We start from the raw sequence: 26537 nt of genomic DNA on the forward strand, positions 1-26537 counted from the left end.
ACCATTAGCCAAAGTGCAAACCCATTTGGACATCTGTCTGCCAGGCCACCAACGTGACTTCCCCAACTCCAAAGCCCAGACCTCCCCAGTAGACCAAGCAAAGGCCCAATTCAGCTGAAGCTCCTCCCAGCCAGCGCCTACGTGGCGCACTCCCATTGGCTAAGGGAGGATCAATGGACCAGCTGCACCAGCCACCTCCTAGCCCAACTTTTGATGCACTTTGGGCCATGAACCTTCTATTTTGAGCTTTTAAGCTCATTTTTTTTTGGTGTTTTTGAAAAAGAGTATTTTGACCATACACCAAAATAGCTAGGTTAATATTTATAATAAGATTTGATTTTTCAAAATCATATTTTATTATTAATATTTCAGATTTATTTTGTAAACCCCAAATTGTTATTTAATTTCTTTTTAATCATTTTCTCCATCTATAAATAGGGACACTTTCTTCACATTTGGTATGTAATTTTTAGAGTAGAGAAACTATAGCAAAATTTCCACTCACTTTCTTCTCATATTTTCTTCTTAGAATTTTGTGAGAATCATGAACATAATGGCCTAATCTTCCTAGGAAGGTTAGGGATGATTCCATATGCAAGTGATGTTATTTTGCTACTTTGATTTACTATGTTCTTAATGTAATATATTTGAGTTATTTATGTTCTTTCATCTCTATCTTTATTTTGTTATCTTTATTTACTTATGCTAATAGTATATAGGATTAGTCATGCTCTTTCTATGTGCTTTTAATTAGTAAAGTAATATTGATACATAATTTTATGTCTAATCTTCTATTGCATTATTGCCCTTGTGTATTTTGTCATTTTTATATTTTTTTATAAGATTAACATTGTGCTTTTAAAGTAAAGAACTTTATAACTCAAATGAACTTTTGTTAGAAAAACTATGGACTTTAATGTTAGATTTTCCAAGTAAATGTTGGGATGTGAATTATTTACTTGTGTATTTTTGTAAATCAAGTAACCAAGTAACTAAACAAACATATGGATGATTCTTGAAACCTTTCATTTTCTCAAACTCTTGATTACATCTTACCTTTATTTCACTTATCTCATTGCATCACTTTATAAAAAATACAATACCAAAATCTCAAACCTCTTTCCATTTACAATTTTATTTACTTCGTGTTACTAACTTTTTGTATTATTTTCTACTAACCTTTTGATTTTAGGTTACCTCCTTGTGGATCGACCGCCCGATCTTACTACAACTACTGCTTAGTGTAGTCACATTTTGGGCGTTAAACAGCTGCAACCCGTCCTCTCTCAGGCGGTACCCACAGTGATTTTTTCCTGAAACAACATCCAAATTCAACCTCAAACAACAGCAAAACCACAAACCAGACCTCTCTCAGGTGACCCACAATGATTTTAATTTCAAACAACATCCAAACTCAACCTGAAACAACAAAAAAACTACAGAGAATTTCGTTCTGAAACAGCACCCCAACTACAGACGATCTAGATCTGGAAAACAACACCACAATGACAACAGATCTCGATCTGAAAAAAAAAATCACAACTACAACCCGATCTCAATTTGAGAAAGCAGCAACGTCAAAATACCATAGCTGTCGGCGATCTGAATCTGACAACAACAACAACAACAAAATCTAAAACATTGTTGATTTCTGGTTGTTGGCATGTTATGTTGACATTGTTGTTAATGATCCTAGCATACAACTTGTACAGACAAGTAGACAACACAAGATCAACACAAAATCAACATCAAGTCAACAATAGTCTCTAATGGTGATGGTGTTGTTGGTGTGAAAATTTGAAGAATAAGAAGAAAAAAAATGAAAGAAAGAGATGGAGAGAGAGAGAGAGAGAGTTTATGTTGCTTTGGGTTGATGATAGTTATTTTTTTTATATATTTTTAATAGTATATATTGCATTGTTTTGGTATTGAGACAGTGTTGTCGAAGTTGAAATATGAGACAACACTATCAAAACATTAGAGAAATGATCAAATAACTCAACATAAATCCTAAAACAAGACTTAACCAACAAAACAAAAACATAAAAGGAATCATCAGCACGAGATCAACACGAAAACAATAGGAAAACTGAAAAATAACAAAATAAATCAAATCAAGTGCAACAACAATAACAAAACTAAATCAAAAGATGAAAGCATCAACAAAACAACTTATAAACAACTAAAGATCAGTATAACCATTAAAGATCTAGAGAAAAACTCATTGAGTCATAAAACTCATATCAACATAAGTAACACCAGAACAACAATCGTCCAATAACAGAAAAGAAAATAAGAAATCATACAACAATCATACATAACAACACAACATCAGACCAACAACAGATTAGAAAATAAGAAATTAGTTTTGCTCACATCAGCTCCTGTGCTTCCTTGAAACCTATTCGTGTTTATGATTTCTTTTTTAAATCAACTAGTTTTCCATGAGAGATGATATATACATGGGCATTTATGAATTTTTGGAGGTTCAATAAAAGAGAGAAAGAGATAATTTTTTTCTTTTTGGCATTTTCAATGCAATAACGACCAAAAAGATCCACATCCAACTTTTATGAATAAGTATTATAGAAAGTGTATATAAAAAATAAATAAATAATCATTCCACTGACATTTTTTTTTTGAATGAAAAACAACCCAAACAAATTAAAAAAAAACAATAAAAGAAGATAATGATCAAATACGTAGCACAACTAATAAAACAATACAAATTTTTAGGAAAAAAAAAATGAATAGTAGAGAGGGTAAAGATAAAAAATAATTAGTTTGGGAAACAACAAATTAGGAGTGATGTAACTAAAGAAAAATATTGTAAAACAGAAAATAAAAAAAGCATGCCGACAAACCTATGTGGGTTTTAGTTTTAATATAAATTGTATTATTGTAATATAAAAACTTACCAAAATATATATAAGTAAACATTAAACAGTAAAAAAAATAAAAATTCCACCTCACAACATATTTCTAATGTGTCACTTTTGTCGGTTTGTGTAAATTTTTCCAAAGTTAATAAATAGAGTTCAACAAATAATTGGATTGAATTTTATTAAATGACTTAAATTAATTGAATTGGATGAATTGATAAAATCTAACATCTAATTATTAGTTAGATTTAATTAGTTATGGCTAAAATTATTGAATTTCGAACCTCTAGTTACCACGTGGCATTTCCAAATAATTGAAAAACTCACTTTTTATTTTTAATGTTTTTTAATTTTTAAGAATGAAAACATCAAGCGTTTGAAACTTATTTGAAATACATCATTTTGAAAGTCATATTGTCCTTTCATATTTGATTGACATGTTTCTTTCCTAATATAAATGAGAAATTTCAGTTATAAGGATAATAATATACTCAATTTTATTTATATGAAAAATTTAATAGACATTCTAAATATATGCCTTTTGTATAATTTTAACTATAATACCCATTTTATTAAAATTCTCACTCTCTCCTACATTAAAGTGCACCTATAATTAATTTTTGTGTTTTACATAAAAAAATTTAAGACTTTAAATATGCTAAATATGTAGATCTCGAAAAAAAAAATACTAAGATTAAAAAAAAATCAACTAAAATGGACATTTAAGAAAAACGTTATGGCTCACCAAAATTTTCGTCAAATTTCAGCGCAAAACATCAATGTACCATTGATTTTGCATCATTTTGGCAAAAAAAAATCAAGTTTTCATGATTGCATCGCAAGAGCATCGAAACAGTATTGATTTTGCATCGAAAAAGCATATTTTGGCAAAAAATAAAAAAACCAAGTGTTCAAGATTGCATCGATTTTGCACAGTTTTGGCCAAAAAATCAAAATTTATGGATGCATCGCAATTGCATCGTAGAAGCATCGAAATAACATCATTTTCATTATTATTATTTTTTTTTATAAAAACGATATTATTTTGATGCTTCTTCAATGCAATTGCGATGCATCCACAAAATTTGATTTTTTTGGCCAAAACTGTACAAATTCGATGCAGTCTTGAAAACTTGTTTTTTTTTTGCCAAAATATGATTTTTCGATGCAAAATCGATGTGTTTCGATGCTCTAGCTATGCAGTTATGAAAACTTGATTTTTGGCCAAAATAATGCAAAATCGATGGTACATCGATGCTCTGCGCTGAAATTTGACAAAAAATTTGGTGAGCCATGACTTTTTGCTTAAATGTATGTTGTAGTTGATTTTTTTTTAATCTTAGTATTTTTTTCAAGATCTACATGTTTAGCATATTTAAAGCCTTAAATTTTTTATGTAGAACACAAAAATTAATTATGAGTGTAGATTAATAAGATGAGTGTATGAAATGAGTATTTTTGTCCAAAACATGGTTGGTGACACATTAATAGGAGGAGTGTTTAAGTTAATATATTAAAAAAAATTCCTATCTTACGATGGATAGAACCTAAAATTTCTTCATATTACATGATTTAAATTTATTATTGACGAATTTTGGCTCCAATTTTTTTAACTACATAATCGCCTATCCTAAATTATATAATTGTTATAATAATAGTCCAAGTGTGACAACGTGATGGCCTTTTTTTAAGGAAAATGTATGTGTTTTGTTAAAAATTAAATAAGAAACTAAATAGATATACATGTAAACAAAAAATTGTTCAGGAAGTGATTTACGCAACCCAACTTTGGAATAAAAAAATTCAATAAGCGACTATTATATTTTGTTTTTGTTTTTTTAGAAATTATGCAACTTCATTGAATAAATAGATAAGTGCAAGGGTGCATAATATTGAGCTTTCTGAAAGGAATACCCCCACTCCAAACCAACTCATTATCTAACTCTAAAGCTCTCCTTGCTATTTTATGAGTCAATACATTAGCTTCTTTTGGTACATAGGAAAGGGCAACTGAAGGGAAGAAAGATAATGAGCTAATGATATCCCTAATTACATCAGACAAATGTGAGAGGTCAACATTACATGATAAAACTTTATCCACAACTATTTTAGAGTCAACCTCTACAATGGAAATAGGTAAGGATATCAAATGGCACCATTGAAAGGCCTGCAGTAGAGCTTGATATTCCATTAAATATGAACTATAATTCCCTATTTTAGGACAAGAATAGCCAGCCACAACTTCTCCTTGAGCAGTCCTAACTACAGCTCAAAATCCAATCACGTTATTCTTATTATCAATGGCTGCATCAACATTTAATTTGAGAACACTATTTGGAGGAGGAACCCAATCCACACTTTGTTTCAAAATCTTATCCAAGGATCGACTATGATGAATCTTTTGAGCAGATTTATATTCATGCAAAAACGAGATGGTCCAAGCAACAACATCTCTAAAAGGGATGTGAGGTTTTCCATGCAACAAAGAATTCTGATTATTCCATGAAGCTCATAACATACCAAGGAAACATTCATATTGATCAAAAGACAAACAATTAAAAACATGAATTAATGGATTAGCAATATCCATTTCCTTACATGAAAACAAAAAACTAGCAAAATCGTGATTGTTTCCAAATTTTTCGAGCTCTGGGGCAATACAAAAGCGCATGTGAAGCTAAATCCCACTGATCACTACAATAAAAACAATGAGAAGAAGGATTTTTTTTTAAATAGGTATCAGAGCCCAAGTCGACTCCTTCACCTTCCTTCTAGAGAGAAAACCCAAACCTAACCACAAATGTCTTTGATTCCTCAAAATCCTAGCTCCTTCGACGACTCAGCTCTCAATGTTTTCTACTCCGGTCTCTATGGCCTCCTCTGGGTCTCACTCCCTCAAAAAGTCTTTAGCCAATAAACTTGCCTACATGTATGAACTCTCTTACATCTCTAATGATGATAAGATTGTCTCCTCCGACCTACTTCTCATAAATCCTTACCATGCCTTCTCCAAACCACAAGGCATACTCACTCGATCCATAAAATCCCCTATCCTCCAACAACCCAAGTCAGTCAAAGAATACATCTAATCAACAAAGTTTGACCAATGCAACCTACCTGCTACTGAGCAAGAACAACTAGTTACATTAGAGATCCTGTCGAAATTCCCTCAACAATGGATAGACCAAGGGCTGACACACATCCATTTTGGGGCTATTTGACTCGCCATCACCCATCATGGATGAAAAAGCTTACCTGTTTGTGCTAGGATCACTTTGCTAGATACGCGAATGCGAAGGTTTCAACATGCATCCATCGGTACTCTTGAAACGACGCTTAATGCGGGTACGGTAATTGTCACATTCTACCCAAACTTCTGCATGTCTTTGAAAGATAAAAGACTTCTCGATGCTTTAAAAGTTTAGCTACAAATTGTGGGTTTAGACCAAGATCCAGAATCTATTAGTGCTACATAGCACTATCAAATGGCTTACAGAGTCCAAAACCATGCCATTGACATAGCGCTACCGGGAAGCTCAGACGCACTGATGATCATTGTTGATATAAATCAACAACAAAGCTGCACCCACATACCAAGACAAATCACTATTGAAGAGCTGCAAAAAATCCTTCCGACCTCATGGATTACTAATTACGAAAGGATCCACAGATCGCCTCCTACAATCCATTCGACAGATCCATCGTACTTCACAAATAAAGATGGGTCTATTAAAATCAACTTTCAAAAGAAGGAAGATACACCTAAGATATTCTCTACTCAGTACATGATGTCCTTAGTCATACCAACAAATGCGGAAATCACCTCATTCGACAAAAATGGAGTCCCCATATATGCCTACAAGTCATCCCCAGGGCATATTTATTGGGACGTATGCAACTGCCCAGATTGCATTAACATGGACGAACCAGAAAGAACCCCCAAGAAGACTAGTACTGGCAAAGTATTAAAAGAAAACTGGGAGGCAGGGCACACAGATATTGCTCATCTTGGGCAAAGTTCTGGAAAATTTGATTACTTAGTCAAATACTCCTTCGATTCACCATCCTATCCCCCTCTTCCACCTACTAGATGGGACGAAGATGAAAAACACCCACTGACCCCCACCCCCTCAACCAAAACAAAAAAAAGGTCCTACCATGTTACAAGCAAAAAAGACCCAACCCAAAAATCGTTCACCACCTCATGATAAATACCCATAAAGACAATTTTCCACTATTTGCTTCATTTACAGATGACGATGGTACAACAACTCACCAACAAAAGATCACAAATCCAAAAGTTTGAGAGCTTGATGGATTCCTGAAAAAGATCTCACATGCAGAGGCCATCTTGAATTGGCAAACGGAGAACATGCTAGCCCAAAACAAAACTCTAGCATAGATCGATGGAAAAATCTCTCACATCAGCCATAAGATGACCAAACTCAGCGATGAAATCTTGAAGGTAGACACGACTATGAGCAGACTCATTTATAGAATCTCATAAGTGCACGAAGAACTGCTGAATATGGCAAAGTCCCAACATGCTCCACATGACATCTTTCGAGCTAAAGAGGCAGAACTTAAAATTCTGAAAAGTCAATATGTCGCTATGCAAAGTCAGCAAAAAGAAGTCTCTCTATCCTCAGATGTAAATCCCATTCCATGGATGTTTTCAACGCTGCCACAACATTCCCAACCACTAGCAATGCCAACCAAAATGGGAGATCAAATACTTCGCCTCAAACGAATCCTTGAAGAAGAAGATCAACTAAAGAAACAACAAAAAGAAAAACAGGTAGATGGCGGACAGACAAAAAACTAGCTCATGGTCCAAAAGACAAATCGCCTCACTGAAATTATCCATCAACATTGCTTAGACAATCTCCCTCATATTAATCTTAATGAAGAACTAGATGGCTTAAGTGACGATATGCAATCATCCTCTGGGAAATCGGAATTATGGGAGACCGAAGATGACGACAGTAGTGACGAAGCCCCACATCAATTTATGACAAACCACACCCAAGCTTCGAGGGTAGACAGAAAAATAAGGTTTCCTCAAACAGAGCCAATCATAGAAGAAGAGGTGTCATCATCAGAAGAACAAAACACCACCAAGCACAACTTTGCGACAAGTGGAAAACCTCATACCTTCACATTGGATGATTTACCACCAAGTCAATGGAGGTCTCATTTTCAGGAATTCAAAGCTTGGACCTTGCTCAAAGCTCAAAAGCCCAGGGCAGTAATAAGAGATATCCTTCTGCAACTTGTGTCAATGTTCACTAGAATACTGCAAGACTGGTGGCAATGTCTGGGAGAATACAGACAACTTCAATTCCTGCAAGCAGAATCAATCGAAACAGCTCTAAACCACATCTATGTCGAATTTTGTGGGCAAGATGCCCAAGTAATAGAAAGACTCAGAGCAGAGTTCTTTAAAATGAAGTGCTGCTCAATGGATAAAAATTACTTAGAGTTGCATCATCAAAGAATGTCCAAAAGATCTACCTAATTGGAGGAGTAGATGATCCAAACCTAAAGCAAGATTTCCTGGCATCCATACCAGAACCACTCGGAGAAGAGATGTTCAGACTCCTCTCAGCAAATGGTAGAACATTACAGAACACAGCTCTCGGTGAGCTATTCCAGACGATAATGAGAGTACTAGAAAAAATGTGCTCCCAGAACAAGTTTCTACAGGAATATATGAAGCAAACAAAGCAGCTAGACAAGGTCTGTAGCCCAAGAGACCTCACAATCAAATGCTCAACAAAGTCATCTTGTTCCTACGAAAGGCCAAACTATGGAAGAAGGAGATACAAGAGCAACTCATTCAAACCAAGGACTCCATGGAAATTCCTCCGGAGAAAGAATAGACCAGGCAAGTCTTCTAATAGATGTTTCTTGTGCGGACAGAAAGGTCACTTTGCCAAGCAATGTCCAAAAGGAAAAATGGTGAAAATGATCACACACATACAGAATGTAACAGGCATATCTCTCTCCGACGATGATGTAGAATCTGTATTCTCTATAGAAGATGAAATCTCTCCATATACTGTCTGTGCCTTACGACCATTCTCAAACTCAAATAGCGATAGTGATGGAGGAATCTTCAAAATGAATGCCATAAATTCAGTTCAACCTATCCCTATGGAAAAAATGCAGATTATCCCAACCAAATACTCAAAACCAATCAAAGTAGCTACCTTTTTTGATACTGGAGCCTCCTATACAATCATGAATCCTGATATACTACTGCCTGAATTCTGGAAGAAAAAGAAACAGTATTTCCACGCAGCAAATAACCAAATTTTATGCACAAAGCTGATCAGCAAGCCTATCAAGCTGCAATTCTTTCCAGGTTGCTCAATAATCCACAGGGTCATTGGCTCCAAACTTTCGGGAAAAGATTTAATTATAGGTTTCGACCTATACACAAAGAAAAACGGTCTAATAATACTTTCACATGGATTGGCATACAAGCAATACTTTACTCCATGGGAACAGATCCCGAACTACTTTCACATGACTGAAGATTGTTTGACATCAATCAAAGAACACATTATCCAAAAATCATGTGCAAATTCACATATGGAGTTCTCGCATAAATGTGACCACCCACTATGGAAAAATGAAGAATTCTTCATTTCTCTTCCGTTTAAGATGAATAAAGATGCCAACCCAACTAAAGCAAGTCATCCTGGAATGAACCCCGACCACCAAAGTTTGGCAAACAAGGAATGCGACGAGCTAAAAGCGCAAAGATTAATTAAAGAAACTGAATCTCCATGGGCCTGCCATGCATTCTACGTCAACAACAGATCAAAACAAGTCCGAGGAAAGCAAAGATTGGTAATAAGCTACCAACCGCTCAACCACTTCCTAACATATGACAAATTTCCTCTGCCAAATAGAAATTCCTTGTTCTCCAGCCTATCACAAGCAAAGGTATTTTCCAAATTTGACCTGAAAGCAGGCTTTTGGAAACTAGGAGTTAAAGTAGAAGACAGACCGAAAACAGCTTTCTGTATCCTAATCCATCGTTTCCAATGGACCGTAATGCCATTTGGGCTCAAAACAGCCCCATCCCTCTTCCAAAAAGCCATGAGCAGGATATACAAGCCAATCTTAAACCAGACCCTTATCTACATTGACAATATCCTACTTTTTTCCCCAGATAAAAGGTCTCGTACAAATCTCCTGACCCAATTTGCGGATATCACCGAAAAGTATGGGATTATGTTATCAGAAAAGAAAATGGTCTTAGGCCAGCCCAAAATTGAGTTCCTAAGGATGAAGTTGCATGATGGCACGCACGAAGCCCAACCTCACATAGCCCAAGAACTTCAAAAATTCCTAAATGAAGGTCTAATAAAGACCCAAGTCCAACAGTTCCTAAGGATCGTAAACTACCTCAGAGACTTTGTGCCCCACCTGTCAGGTTTCACAAGCCCATTAACCAAGATGCTTCAAAAAGATTCTCCACCTTGGGCTAAATAACAGACAGAAGCGGTGAAAAACCTGAAAAGTTAATGAAAAATTTACCACCACTATAGATTCCATCAGATGGAAAAAGAATCCTGCAGACTGATGCTAGCGACAAAAATTGGGGAGCGGTCCTATTAGAAGAAGACACCAACAACAAAAGAAAGGTGTGTGGATACAAGAGTGGATCATTCAAAGATTCCCAACTCCACTACCATTCTACTCTAAAAGAAATCCTGGCAATCAAAATAGGAATCATGAAATTTGAATTCCACCTCATTGGTCATAATTTCCTGGTAGAAACAGATTTCTCATCCTTTGAAAGAATGCTCACATTCAAACAAAACAAAGTTGTCAATGCCCAGCTACTCCAACTAGCCACGTGGTTCTCTCGCTACACTTTTTAGGTCAAACACATAAAAGGAAAATCAAACACCACCCCAAATTTCCTATCAAGGCCAACCCAGAGTACTATAAATATGATCTCCCAAGAAACTAAACAACCCATCCCTTTAGTTTTCATGGAAAACCCTGCAGCAGTCATCTCTACATTTATGAGAGATGCTCAAAATGTTATCAACAACAAAACCCAAAAAATAAAGGCCATCCAAAATACCCTAGATATCCAATCCACCCTTTATTAGAGGTCATGGAAAATCGATGGCAAAAGAATTAGGCTTCCATCCAAAGTACCCATTAGCCAAACTCTTTCACATAAAGAATACCATTTTCATGCCAAAAAAGATCACCCACATGTTTTGGTACTTAATGAACTCCTACACTATTGTTATCGAGGTTCATATCATAGGTCTCCGAACATTGGTTAGTAAAAAGTTATTCTATGACTTTTTAAATTTTTTTCACTTTTATGAGTTTAGTTTCCCATATTTTTGTATAAAAGTTAGTTAATGCCATAGTTTTACTCTTAATCAAGTTTCTAATATTTAGTTAGTTATCAATTGTGTTTTCCATACTTTAATTTTTTCTTTAATAAATTTTCTCATATAAATTAGAAAAAGTATAATCCTCACATTTTTGCACAATATTAACATAAAAACCATATTTATGAAAAATCTCCTTCATATTATTACCGGAATAGGCTTACTGCAAAAAAAAGTATATAATAAATAAATTATTACCATTATAGGTCCAAAAAGCTGAATTAGAAGTCCCATAATAATATAGCATCGACTTTCTTCTGGTGGGTTTTTCGTAAAATATTAAATAATTAAACAAATATCTGACTGAAAACCCATATTTTGAATTATAAACTAATTTGAGAATGTAATCTTATTTTGAAAAGCAATATTCCAGGCAAATAAAATTATACCATCTGTTAAATATATATAATCAAACTGACTAAAAAATGTTATACATAATTTAAAAACTGATATATCATATTAATAAAATTGTTTTCTAATAATATTAATTTAAAAATATGTAGAAATATATTAAAAGAGATTTTCATAAATTGTTTACTTGAATCTAAAGGATGAAGAATCAATAAATTTTGGGGAAAGAAATAACAATGAACAGAAAATAGATAGATATATGCTAACGCATAGTACCAGAGTCATGCCAGGCATAATTTAACTAGGCAAGCTATATAATAATAATAATAATAATAATAATAATAATAATAATAATAATAAACAAAAGTCTATGACAATTAAAAGGTAATTATTTGTTTGATTAATCTCATTTCAAACATTGAATTTAAAATTAAACCAATGAAATCTAAAAAAAAATCTTTAAAGTTTTTTAAAACGTTACAATTTTTTTTAATAATAAATAGTATAATCTAATAAACATAAAGTTAATTATTTTTAATGGCGAATGAGGAGAATATATGACCTCAACTATGTCTTTCATTCCCCAACAATTCAATATGTTGTTATACATGAATTTATTTATTTTTTTAAAGGATCTTGTGTTTTGTTTCATTACTTATTTAGACTTTGTATTTTGACAAATGACTTTTTGTATTCTGTGTTTTCTAAAATAATTCAAATAGACTCCTAAACCTGATTTTGATTAAAAATTTTTGAACTAAAATCACAAATAATTTATCAAACTAACAACTCATAACAAAAATATAGCTATTCTGCCTAAGAATTATATTGTTATATTCAATTTTTTGTTCATCAAAATCAGGTTTAGGGGCTTATTTGAATTATTTTACAAAACACAGGGTTCAAAAAAAAAATTTGTTAAAACACAAAGTCCAAACAAGTAATAAGTCAAAACACAGGATCTAAAAATGCATAAACTTTTTTTTAAAATAAATTAGGAGTTGAAAAAAAAACAAAAAAAAAGTGAAAATCTATGAGATAAACCAAATTTTGGCTGTTTTTTCTTTTGTAAGAAAATAAAATAAAAACAGTAACATATTTTAAAGGAGTCACAAAAATTAAAAGCAAGAGATGCTAAAAAAGGAATCACTTGTTGATAGTGTAATAATTTTTTTTAAAGTAGTATGTAAAACTAAAATTTTGTGTTGATTTGATATGATGAACTATTTATGAAAAAAAATGTACATAAACTAAAAAATCGTTACTATTTATAACGGAAGGTGTGACCCCTGTTGCTGTTATATTAATCAAGAAGAATCATGATGCATAACAGACATAAGGGTTAGGGGGAATTATCCACCGTAAGAGCATAGTATTTTTAACATCAGAGAGTGGAAATCAAAATATGAAAAGTCTGCTCACATGCAATATATCATATCCATTTACAACCAGTAAAGAATCGGACTCTATATAATAAACTGGTACCTCCATCTGTATTAACCATTTTAAACTTTGAGCCAAAATTTCCATCTCATCTGGCTTAAAGCATCCTAATAGCTAGAGGCTCAGCCACAAGTTCACCATTTGAATTCCTTAGGACCGCCCCAATTTATGCCGACTATATGATGCTGCGGTGCCGATCAATAGCAGTTATCAGTATGTATATTTGTTTTCATGTAATTCTAGCTTTTTGTATTATTTTTTATTAAAGTGCGCAATTCAATATTACTCTTTAAATTTTCAAGAGAAATAATACGTGTGAATTGATGGATAATGGTTAGATGGGCAAACTGGGAATTCCATTTGAGTTTTGACATGCGAGCAGGGCCAGTGATATCAATAGCATCAATATATGACAGAGATGAGGACAAATCACGTAGCGTTTTGTATAAAACTCATATATCAGAGCTTTTCGTACCATATATGGATTTAAACGAAGAGTGGTACTACAGAACTTTCTTGAATGCTGGTGAATTTGGGTTCGGCCTAAGTGCATTGCCACTTGTTAGAATTGAGTGGTTAGAATTCTGTTAGGTTGTTAGAAAAGTTAGTTTGTTTCTGTTACTTGTAACTAAGTAAGCTGGTTTTAGTAATTATTAGTTACTGAAATTATGGACTCTATTATATACTGTTTCATGGTAATTGTTCAGAAGCAATGAATAAGAATTTCCTCTCTTGCATTCTCTAAAACTAATATGGTATCAGAGCATAGTGATTCGTGAGTCCCTTGCTGTTCGTTCATTTTTTTTTCTCTCTGTTCCTTTACTCTTACTGCCATGGCCAGAAGTGGAGGAGTTCAGACACGACGCAATGCTGCTCGATCAAATTCCACTGAAGACAACTCGAATGAAGACTCTAATCCATTTTCTGTTCTTGATGATCATTCTCGATCTCACAATGACGATCCTCAGAGTCCTTACTATCTTTCCCATGGTGATCATCCTGGTGCCACTCTGGTTCCCAAAATCCTTACAGGCAGTACAAATTACAGTTCTTGGCGAAGATCGATGATGGTGGCATTACTTGCTAGAAACAAAGTACAATTCGTCAATGGAAAGCTTCCTCCACCAGATGAAGACAATGAAGACTTCGACATGTGGAATCGATGTAATAGTCTTGTGATTTCTTGGATACTCCATGCTGTCACACCTGATATAGTTGATAGTATCATGTACATGGAGAATGCCTCTGCCATTTGGGATGAACTTCAAGAAAGATTTCATCAAAAGAATGCTCCAAGAATCTTTGAAGCCAAACGATGTATGCAAGTTCTTACTCAGGGATCGAATGATGTTACCACTTACTACACTCGTCGAAAAGCTTTATGGGATCAGATTCAAGAATATAGGCCTACACCTGTTTGTACATGTGGGGCAATGAAGACTATTCTGGCTTATCAAGAAGAAGATCGTGTTCTTGAATTCCTGGTTGGTTTGAATGAGTCCTATACTAATGCCAGATCTCAGATTCTTTTACAAGATCCCTTACCTAGCATTAACAAGGTTTATGCATCGATTATCCAAGAAGAGAGACAACGTGGCATTACACATACTCACACTGACATTATCCAGCCTGTTTCAGCTCTTCAAGGTTCGTCTACCCTTGGATCTAGTCACTACAACAGACCTCGCATGACTTGTACTCATTGTGGCATGACTGGTCATACTGTGGCCAAGTGTTATAAGATCCATGGATATCCACCAGGACATAAATTTCATGGAAGATTACCCAATAAACACCATGGTACTGCTGGTGGTAATGCTGGTCCTCCTATTTCTAAGCCTACTGCCAATTTCTCAGGATGTACTGATGCTCCTGGCTCCGGATTGGCACATGATCAGGAGCTGATATCCAACTTGACTACTCAATGTCAAAGATTGATGGAGTTGTTTGGACAGAAAGGTCAAGAGTCATTACTCTCCTCATCCAATTCTTCCAATTCTGATCCCCCCATTGTGTCTCATTTCTCTGGTAAGGATTTCTCTATTCCCAAGTCTCGATGGATAATTGATATAGGAGCCACACATCATGTGTGCCCTGCTATTTCTTTATTTCATCACACTCGTCCCAGCTCGAATATGACCTATGTTCATTTACCTAATGGATCTAGAGCAAAAATCACTTGTCTTGGTACTGTTTATGTTTCACCATATATCATTTTGACAGATGTGCTTTGTGTCCCTGAATTTCAATATAATTTGCTCTCTGTCAGTTCACTAATTCAATCTACTTCATGTTCTATTCATTTTTTCCCTGATTCTTGTATTATTCAGGCTCCTATGAAGACACAATAGATTGGGACGGCTGACAGATTAGGAAATCTATACTATTTGAATGCTTCTTGCAATTCTAGTACTCTCCACAATTTTGCTCAAATTTTTTCTTTTTCTGAGTCAAAAATCAGTGATAACACTGTATGACACTACAGACTAGGCCATCCCTCTTGTATCAAAGAACATCCTCTGAATAAAGATTTGCAATTCAGACATTATTCTTGTCCTCATTTTCATTGCATTGCCTGTCATTATGCCAAACAAAAGAAATTGCCTTTTATTTCTTTACATCATATTGTTGACCATTGTTTTGATCTTATTCATATTGACATTTGGGACCCTTTTCATACTTTAACAACCGAAGGATATAAATACTTCATTACTATTGTAGATGATTGTTCTAGATTTACTTGGGTCCATCTTATTAAACAAAAGTCTGAAGCACAAACTGTTATTCCAACTTTCATTCAGCTCATTAAAACTCAATTTGGTGCTCAAATCAAAGGCATTCAGTCTGATAATGCCAAAGAGTTACAGTTTCCAGAATTATTTCATACTCTTGGTATTGTCCACTATCATTCCTGTGTTCAAAGGCCACAACAAAATTCTGTTGTGGAACGAAAACATCAGCACCTACTTAATGTGGCCAAAGCTCTTCTATTTCAGTCTTATATTCCCTTATGCTATTGGGGTGACTGTATATCCACTGCTGCCTATTTGATTAATCGGATTCCTAGTCCTAATTTGAAACACAAAAGTTCTTTTGAGGTCCTTTATTCTAAGGTCCCTAGCTATGAGAATTTGAAAGCTTTTGGTTGTTTAGCTTATGCTTCTACATTATCTACATCCCGAACAAAATTTTCTCCTAGAGCTGTTCCTTGTGTTTTCTTAGGCTATCCTGTAGGCATGAAAGCTTACAAATTGCTAGATCTTAACACCAATTAATTTTTTTCTTCTAGAAATGTGCATTTTCATGAACATATTTTTCCATTTGTTCAAAATGCTGAGTTACCAAATGGCTATCATGAATTTTTCTCTGTTGTGCCACTTCCCTCTCTGTCATCTCCATCACAATTGTCAGTTCCCTAATCTGCAGTTCCTGTTTCCACTTCTTTATCTCCAAGTGGCAGATCAGTTTGTGTTTCACAAAAACCTTCTTATTTGAATGATTATCATTGTTTTTTGTCCACTAATCCTTCTCTTGCTATACCACAGGTGTCATTCTCAGTTACTTCACATCCCTTGTCTCATGTTATTGACTATAGCAGATTGTCACCTTCATTTCGAGCTACTGTTTTGTCTATTTCTAGTCATCAGGAACCTGAATTTTTCAGTCAGGCTCATGGGATTCCAGAATGGGATGAGGCTATGGCATCTGAAATAGCAGCTTTGGAAGCCAAAAATACTTGGTCTATTGTTAGTTTGCCTCCTAATCATCATGCCATAGGATGCAAATGGGTGTACAAGATCAAGTATCATGCCAATGGTACCATTGAAAGACACAAGGCCAGATTAGTTGCCAAAGGCTATAGTCAACAAGATGGGATTGATTACACAGAAACTTTTGCTCCTGTGACCAAACTAGTTACTGTCAAACTAGTATTAGCTCTGGCTGCTGTTCGAGGGTGGCATTTGCATCAATTAGATGTCAATAATGCTTTCCTCCATGGTGACTTGCATGAGGAAGTGTTTATGACTATACCTCCAGGGTATAGTCTAAGGGGGAGATACCAGTCAATGCTGTTTGCAAACTTTAGAAATCCTTATATGGTCTCAAGCAGGCTTCTAGGCAATGGTTTGCCAAATTTTCAAGTGCTTTAATTGATGAAGGATTCCATCACTCTGCCACTGACCATTCTCTTTTTATGCGACATTTTGGCAACAGTTTCATCATCTTGTTAGTCTATGTAGATGATGTAATTTTGGCAAGTAATGATCTGGAAGAGTTAGATACTTTAAAGGCAAGATTGAATAACAAGTTTAAGTTGAAAGACTTGGGAAAACTGAAATATTTTCTTGGGTTGGAGATTGCTAGATTTGACAGAGGAATTTTTGTATCTCAAAGGCCTTATGCTCTTCAGGTTCTTGAAGATTTAGGGTATCTTGGGTGCAAACCATTAAGTACTTCTATGGAAGCAAATCTGAGACTTAGTTAAGATGGCAACCAAGATGGGAAAGATAATCTGGCAGACCCTACTTTGTATAGAAGAATAGTTGGGAAACTACAATATTTGACTATAACTAGACCTGATTTATCTTATTCAGTCAATAGGTTAAGTCAGTTTTTAGCTAATTCAAGAAACAGTCACATGAAAGCAGCTCAGAGAGTCCTACAGTATGTTAAAGGATGCCCAGGTCAAGGTATTTTCATGTCATCTAAGTCTCAGATCAAATTGGAAGCTTATACAGACTCGGATTGGGCAGCTTGTCCTGATACTAGAAGATCAACAACAGGTTTTTGTATTTTCCTTGGAGAATCTATTATCTCTTGGAAAAGTAAGAAACAACATACTGTTTCTAGGTCTTCTGCTGAGGCTGAATACAGGGCCATGGCCAACACAACATGTGAATTGATTTGAATTCTTTCTGTATTAGAGGAGTTGAAGATCAAACATGAAGGTCCTGCAATTTTGCATTGTGACAACAAAGCTGCTCAACACATAGCAGCAAATCCTGTTTTTCATGAGAGGACTAAACACATTGAAATTGACTGCCATTTGGTTAGAGAGAAAGTTCAGAAGGGGATCATCAAAACCAGTCATATTTCAAGTAAGGAACAACTTGCAGATATTCTAACAAAGCCATTGTTTCCAAATCAGTTCAAGCTTCTCAAAGACAAGATGAAATTGGAAAACATATATATTTCATCTTGAGGGGGAGTGTTAGAATTGAGTGGTTAGAATTTTGTTAGGTTGTTAGAAAAGTTAGTTTGTTTCTGTTACTTGTAACTAAGTGAGCTGGTTTTAGTAACTATTAGTTACTGAAATTATGGACTCTATTATATACTGTTTCATTGTAATTGTTTAGAAGCAATGAATAAGAATTTCCTCTCTTACATTCTCTAAAACTAATACCACTCCAGCCACTCGCAGAGTGCCCTCAAAATGCAGCTTTCATGGATGTTTATGTCGTTGCTCAAGGCTCACCCATTCACATGCCTAACACTCTCTGCATCTTTGAGAAGTACTCTGGAGATATCATGTGGCGTCACACAGAGAATCAGATACCCAATAAACTCGCTAGTCCCCCCTTTTTCTATATTATTATTATTATTATTATTTATACTTATTTTATTGCAAAATTATAATGACATGTTAAACAATGCCATTTGACCATTTGGTCTATCAAAACAGTTAGTCATAGAATTAAAAATATCGAAGAAAAAATCTAAAGAGTTTTTCTTATGTAGATTCAAAAAACAAAATTCTATTCTTGAATTTTATGAGAATATTTCTTCTTTTGATGTTGTAAAATGTGACTTCCAAATAAAATCTTTACTAATAATCAAAACATGGAAGGAAAAGAAAAATTATACATGTATTATAATAATTACATAGAAACAAGCAAAGCTCCATCCCATGAATCCTTAAATGTGGATAATAATCACCCAAGAACTCCAATTTACTTTCAAAAGATTTATATATATATATACATATATTTAGGAATAATTGCAAAATGTCACCAATGCTAGGAATTCTGTAAAACCAAATAATTTGAAAATAAATTTTGTTTTAATGACTATATTAAAATATATTAGAAAGGTGTGAAAAAAAGAACTATTTTATTTTAGTTTTTGGGAGGAGTAATAATGGACCAACCCTAATGGTATACTGTATTATACTTACTGGTTACTTTTTTAGCTGAAAATTGGATTGGTGTTGCAGATAAGGGAGGCTAGACCAGAGGTGAACTTGGTAGTGAGGATGGATGCAACAGTGCTTAACTATGACTACATTGTGGATTGGGAATTCAAGAACAGCGGGTCAATTTTATCTAAGGTATAGAAAAGACACCTTGAAGTAACTCACAGCTTTGAAACTATCATTTAATTTGGTATGCTTTAATTAATAGAATTTTCCAAGTATTTCACGTTGGGATGACTCACGCGGACAAATGCAAGAGGAAGTTTTTGGAACAATTTTAGCAAAAAAACACTATGGGTGTATACCACGATCATTTTATTACTTATCATCTTGATCTTGATGTGGATGGTATTGCCAACTCCTTTGTCAAGTCCAAGTTGAAAGGGACTAGAGTCACTGACCACCAAAGCTCACCTAGGAAGAGTTATTGGAAGGTAGGTAGTGAAACTGCGAAAACTGAGTCTGAGGCTATGATTAATTTAGAGGGTGTTTGGCACCTTAACTAAAAAACTGTTTTTTGTTTTTAAAAACTAAAAATTGTTTTTTGAAAACAAGTAGGGGTGTTTGACATTGTTTTCAGAAAACAAATTTTAAAAACAAAGTTACAAAAAACAGAAAATTTTGAGAACATCAAAAAGTTGTTTTCTGTTGTTCTCAAATTTTTTTTCCTAACTTTACTTCTTATTTTTCATCATTTTTTCTTTCAAATTATTTTATCTCATTATTTATTACAAATTTTTAAAATATTTTTCTCTTTGTAAATATATTTGTTAATTTTTTATTTAAGATTTAAAAAAAAATAAAACTAAAAAAATTGTTTTTAGAAAACATTAACCAAACAACTCTTATTTTTTGAAAACTACAAAAACAGTTTTCTGTTCTCATTTCTGAGAACAAAATTTTGAAAACAAAAAACAGAAAACAATGACAAACAGGCCCTTAGGCTCTGCTGCAGCTGATCTCCTAGTTGTGAACCCTAACAAGAACACTAAACTGGGCAACCCTATCGGGTACCAACTGATCCCGGGATCAGTGGCTGGCACGCTCTTGTCCGACGATGACTTCCCACAAATCCGGGGAGCCTTCACTAAGCACAATGTTTGGGTTACACCATATAACAAGTCTGAAAAATGGGCAGGAGGGTTATATGTTGATCAAAGCCAAGGAGATGACACCTTAGCTACATGGACCAAGAGGTACCATCTAATCACTTTATTTCAAGATAGATTTTCAAATTTCATCAGATAATTGGCACCAAAAACAGATGATTGGTTAACTATCAGTAGTTAAAATTTGTTGTATCATTTAAAGCTTTACAACGATTGTTTTGCCTTAAGCATTGTGTGTAAAATGCTATGAAGGAACAGGGACATAGTTAATAAAGACATTGTGATGTGGTACACATTGGGTTTTCATCTTATCCCTTACCAAGAGCATTTTCCCATAATGCCTACAGTAAGCAACGGTTTTGAGCTGCGGCCAGCAAATTTTTTTGAAAGAAATCCTGTCCTCAAAGTTAAGACACCACAACCTGTCAAGTGGACAAACTGCTCCATGTTAAATGTGATATGACCAAGTGAATTGTGCTTTTGAAAGAACACATTATGTCTACTTCATATGTTGGTGGAAAAACTCCTAAGAATTATTTTAGGCTTAAGTATTAGAAGTAGAACTACATATTTAAATAAAAGCATCAGATATTGAAATTAATTTAGAATTTCAACTGCATCCCCAGCTTTATATAAGAAATGTTAATATACATTTCTAGTTCATTAGTTTAACTTTTTCCCCCACACATACTACTTCTTGCTAAGAGGGTATTTGACACCTTAACTAAAAAATTATTTAAAAAAAAAAAAAATTAAAAACTGTTTTTTGAAAACAAATTAGGGTGTTTGGCGTTGTTTTCATAAAATAATTTTTAAAAACAAAGTTACAAAAACAGAAAATTTTGAGAACAAGAAAAAGTTTTTTTCTGTTGTTCTCATCACATTCTCTCTCATTTGTTCTTGGATCAATTTCACTCTTCTCAATTTCTATTTCTTTAAAATTTCTCTCCTTACTTTCTCATTTATTATTTTTCATCATTTTTTAAAAAATTATTTTATCTCATTATTTATTACAAACTTTTAAAATATTTTTCTCTTTGTAAACATATTTGTTAATATTTTATTTAAGATTTAAAAAAAATAAAACTAAAAAATTGTTTTTAGAAAACATTAACTAAACACCTCTTGTTTTTTGAAAACTACAAAAACAGTTTTCTGTTTTCATTTCTGAGAACACAACTTTGAAAACAAAAAACAGAAAACAATACCAAACAGGCCAAATTTTTCCTATAACACTTTTACTTTTTCCCATAATATCACTTGAGGAACTCAAACTACAATAGATTTTTTCTCTTCTAGATGTGCTTGAAGTCAAATGTCTTTTATATATTTGTTACATTCTTTCAAGTGTTACACAAGAATAATATAAATATATATATATATTTATACTCTTGGTGTTGCACATGGGACAGTTAATTATTTTTAATCATTTTGAAGCTGACTTGCAGGAACATATTGATGTAATCTTGAGGATGTGGATAATTTACAATTAAGGAAAAGCTGTACAGAGAAGGAAGTTAATGGTACCCTTCACTCCAAATCATCAAGGCAAAGCAACAACAATAAAATATAACAACTGCCCTTGCTCAAAATAAAATAAAAGAACTTAAATAAAAAACAAAAAAGCCCAAGTCTTACAAATAAAGGCTCAGTGGACCATCAAAGCCTAGGAAGCCCTTCATAATATATATATATATATATATTAATATAAACACACATTTATAATACTAAGAATGGTCTATCTCAACAGAATTCCTCGAGTTATTCAAGTGTTCCATATTATGTAATATAAGGACAGTAAGTTGTCTGTTTGTGCCAAAACCTTCCATCATATTCTTTTGAAAGAGTACTAAAAGGTAGTATATATCCATGACTAAACTACTTGTGGCTCTAGTTATGATCCTCCAATGTTGCTTCACTTCTAGCACCACATCCCACCCATTGGACCCTCTTACCCCAACTGAGTTTAACCAAATACGACACATAATTCAGAAGTCTCACCTGGGTTCTCTTCCTAATCTGACTTTTCACTTCGTTGATGTCCATGAACCAGAGAAGGAAGATGTCCTCAAATGGCTATCTTCAAATGGTAAACACCCTAGTCCTCCGCGCCAGGCCAAGGTGGTGGCTCGAGCTGAAGGTCAGACACATGAGCTCGTCGTTGACTTTTCCACTAGCTCAATACCATCAGACCAAATCTATACTGGTCATGGTTTCCCTCCTTTCACCTTCATCGAGCTTTTCCGAGCTAGCCAACTACCTCTAAACTATCCCAAATTCAAAGACTCAATTTCCAAAAGGGGTTTGAATTTGTCTGAAGTTTCTTGTGTACCATTTACAGCTGGTTGGTTTGGGGAGCATATCAGCAGAAGAACTCTCAAAGTTGGATGCTTTTACAGAGGAGGAACCTATAATGTCTGGTCAAGGCCTATAGAAGGAATATTCATGTTCGTCGATGTTGATTCGATGAAGATATTAACATACAGCGACAGATTCAGAGCCCCGTTGCCTAAAGCAGAAGGCACCAGTTTCCAATCCGAAGGAAAGAAGTCAAATTCTCAGTCAGGCAATTCAACAAACAAGTCATTTGCAATAGAAGGTAATAAAGTCAAATGGAATAACTGGGTTTTCCATGTTGCCTTTAACGCTCGAGCTGGTGTAATCATATCAGCAGCGTCAATTTTCGATCCCACAAACAGAAAGTTCCGTCAAGTCCTGTACAGAGGACATGTATCAGAGACCTTTGTACCGTACATGGATCCAACAAAAGAATGGTATTTCAGAACTTTCATGGACATTGGCGAATTTGGGTTTGGAAGATCAGCTGATACCCTTCAACCATTGATTGATTGCCCAGAAAATGCAGAGTATTTAGATGGGTTCATGGCTGGACCTGATGGGCAGCCTCAAAAAGTCTCAAGACCCATTTGCATCTTTGAAAGGTACTCCGGCGACCTTGCTTTTCGACATACAGAGATTAACATTCCCGGGAAAGTGGTACGTTCAATTAAATATATATTATTTAGGATCTTTATATTATTTTTGTAATAATATTTTTCTAAATTTTAGCTATTAAAAATTAATTTTTTTATATTTTTTTAAGAATAAATGATTTTATGTTGATAATTAATTGTTTAAAGATGAATTTTATATTCTTATATTTTAGGGACCGGACAGACACCAATTAAAAATAAGATAAATTATAGTAAATTACTTAAAATAATGACTTCATTTTTTAAATGGTAGAAAAATGACTTTTTTATATTGTTGATTACCTAAATTATCATTTTGCACCAAGTCTCTAGTAAATATTAAGATTTACCTAAAACTAAAAAAAATTAAAGAGGATAAAAATAAATGTAGAATTTTGCTATACTAATTTGATGTGTTGGACAGTTTGTTGATGTTTTTAAAAAAATTAGATATTTATCTAAATAATAGTTATTTTGAAGGCTATTTATTTTGCTCGTTGCCCCTAAAAATAATTCAAAGACTCTTAGATTGAGCAGTTCTATTTTTAAATTTAAAATATGTGTTATTCAACTAATTCAACCATATAAACGATCTAATAAAAAATGGACCACCATTTCATACACACCTATTATTTTGAAAAAATATATTAAATTCAATATAATTTTTTTAATAAAAATATCTTTCATATAAATAATATTTTTTACACACAATAGATATTTAAAATATTTTCAATGCATGTTCGGTATTACATACAAAAATTAAAAAAAAAACTTAGAATAAGTTATTTTTAAAAAAAAAATTAATATAAATTTTGGAGTTATTTATTTAATTATTCTATTTAAGGTGAGAAGTGGTCAACCAGAAATAAGCTTGGTGGTGAGGATGGTAGCTACGGTGGGAAACTATGATTATGTTCTCGATTGGGAATTTAAACAAAGTGGTAGTATTAAAGTTGGGGTAATAATCTCTCCATTTTTTTCTATTTTAATTTCAATTTCAATTAAAATTAATATTAATATTAATAAATAACCTTAACGTCGATTAGTATGGTATAGGTGGATTTGACAGGTATTTTGGAAATGAAGACAACGCCGTACACAAATAACGAACAAATTAACGGAAATGTGTACGGAACATTAGTATCTGAAAACACCGTCGCAATTAACCACGACCACTTCCTCACCTATTATTTGGACCTGGATGTTGATGGAAACGACAACTCTTTCGTTAAAGCTAAACTCAAAACGACAAGAGTTGGTGGCGCCACGACATCTCCACGGAGGAGTTATTGGACGGTCGTTAGTGAAACCGTTAAAAGTGAAGACGAGGCTAGGATTCGACTTGGCGTGGAGCCAGCCGAGCTATTGTTTGTGAATCCGAATAAGAAAACGAGGCTTGGGAATCACGTGGGTTACCGGCTGGTCGCCGGGAAACCGGCTAGCGCCCTTATGGCCGATGACGATTACCCCCAGATTAGAGCGGCCTATACTAAGTACCAAGTCTGGGTGACTGCCTATAACAAGTCAGAAAGGTGGGCTGCTGGGTTCTATAGTGATGGAAGCCACGGTGATGATGGCTTGGCCGTTTGGAGCCAGAGGTAATTAAATAATTTTCAATGTTTTTTGTATTTTTTCCTCAACGTAATTAATTAAGTAAAGTTCATATAAACATTATAAAATAAAATAAATAATATACAACAAAAATAATTCCGAAAAAAATCTATATATCCAAAGGCGAATTTAGCATAGAAACAAGTGGAATAGCTATTTTTTATTTATTTATTATTATTATTGTTATTTTCTACCCTCTTATTTATTTTGGCTCCCATGAAAATATTCGATCAGAGTAAATCTAAAATCTATTTATATTTATAATAAAAAGAAAAGAAGTCGAAATAGGTTCATTTCTCTATGACAAAGAAGATAATACCCTATTACTACTAGCAATGTATATATAAATTTATATATGTATGGAAATTATGTGATAGGGATGATATTTTATATTTCACGAGGGGCCTGACATACTTTAGAGCATTTATAACTCACCTATGAAGGATTGTCCTAACGGTAGAGTATATACGATGACCCCATGAACTTTTCATCAATATCATATGAGGCACCTCTATACCACCTGTCTAAAACATGTCCTCTTCTTATAATGAAGTATAAAATATGTTTGTAATAAATATATATATATATATGTATGTATTATATTATAACAAAATATATTAACCGTAAGCATTTAAATGACGTCTCTTTCATTAGGCAAAACTAACTTATTATACAAAAAAAATTGATTTGCTTAGGCACAAGAGTTGTGTAGTACTAACAATAATTATAAATATGATATTGGTCTAATGTGCAGGAATAGAGGTATTGAAAACAAGGATATAGTAATGTGGTACACAGTGGGATTTCATCACATTCCATGCCAAGAAGACTTCCCCTCAATGCCCGCACTTCATGGTGGATTTGAGCTCCGACCAGCTAATTTCTTTGAGAGCAATCCATTATTAACTCCTAATAATCTTAAAACACCCACCTAGCTAATCCCTTTTTAATTAATGATTACGTATATTAATTAAAGTCAACCTTAATGATTCTTTCATATTCAACTCTACACCTCCTTTCATCACTATTTTTTATTTTCACGTTCTTCATTCGTATATTATTTAATCGAACTTGATGTAATTCTTCATATTAGTTGAAAAATAAATATATATATTTATAATAAAACCATACCTATCGATTTGATCAGATATGGCAATGCAACTTTTGATTTGTCAAAGCAAAAACAAAAAATGTGTAAGCTTGTGAAGTTGAGCTCGTTTGCTTTATTACATGTCGAGTCCGTGCTTACATAATAATATATATATATATATATATATATATAACAAAGTTATGTATATATTTACATATAAGATAAGAAATGCAACAACATTGCAATAATATCTGTTCACCAAATAAAGTTAATCAGAAGTAAGTTCTGACTTAATAACTCAAAGTCCAAATGTAGCTGCTGATGTAATTTGAGACGGTACTCAATTTCTGACTTTGACGAATTCCTCTTTTTATTCTTGCAGAATGAAAACAAAAGCTTCAAAGGCCCAATAGTTATAATATTAACAGTAGGTATCTTCGATTTTAGCGTTTTA

At 33.7% G+C, this 26537-nt stretch overlaps 1 protein-coding gene and 1 pseudogene across 1 annotated transcript; both read left to right on the forward strand.

The window, feature by feature from the left end:
• Positions 1 to 13438: 13438 nt before the first annotated feature.
• Positions 13439 to 20873, forward strand: LOC133815367 (primary amine oxidase-like; annotated as a pseudogene).
• Positions 20874 to 21892: 1019 nt separating this feature from the next.
• LOC133819196 (primary amine oxidase 1-like) lies at positions 21893 to 26118 on the forward strand. Its single transcript, XM_062252380.1, has 4 exons — positions 21893 to 23407; positions 24227 to 24340; positions 24439 to 24980; positions 25748 to 26118. The coding sequence occupies exons 1-4, from the start codon at positions 22280 to 22282 to the stop codon at positions 25926 to 25928; spliced, it is 1965 nt and encodes a 654-aa protein (XP_062108364.1). The 5' UTR covers positions 21893 to 22279; the 3' UTR covers positions 25929 to 26118.
• The last annotated feature ends 419 nt before the right edge of the window (positions 26119 to 26537 follow it).

The sequence above is a fragment of the Humulus lupulus genome, chromosome 2 (assembly GCF_963169125.1).
Source record: "Humulus lupulus chromosome 2, drHumLupu1.1, whole genome shotgun sequence".
In the NCBI taxonomy this organism is placed as follows: domain Eukaryota; kingdom Viridiplantae; phylum Streptophyta; class Magnoliopsida; order Rosales; family Cannabaceae; genus Humulus; species Humulus lupulus.

Coding starts and splice junctions, on each gene's coding strand:
- LOC133819196 (XM_062252380.1), top strand. CDS start 22,280: ATGACTAAACTACTTGTGGCTCTAGTTATGATCCTCCAATGTTGCTTC. Junction 24,341..24,438: donor GTGGTAGTATTAAAGTTGGG/GTAATAATCTCT, acceptor AGTATGGTATAG/GTGGATTTGACAGGTATTTT. Junction 24,981..25,747: donor TTGGCCGTTTGGAGCCAGAG/GTAATTAAATAA, acceptor TCTAATGTGCAG/GAATAGAGGTATTGAAAACA.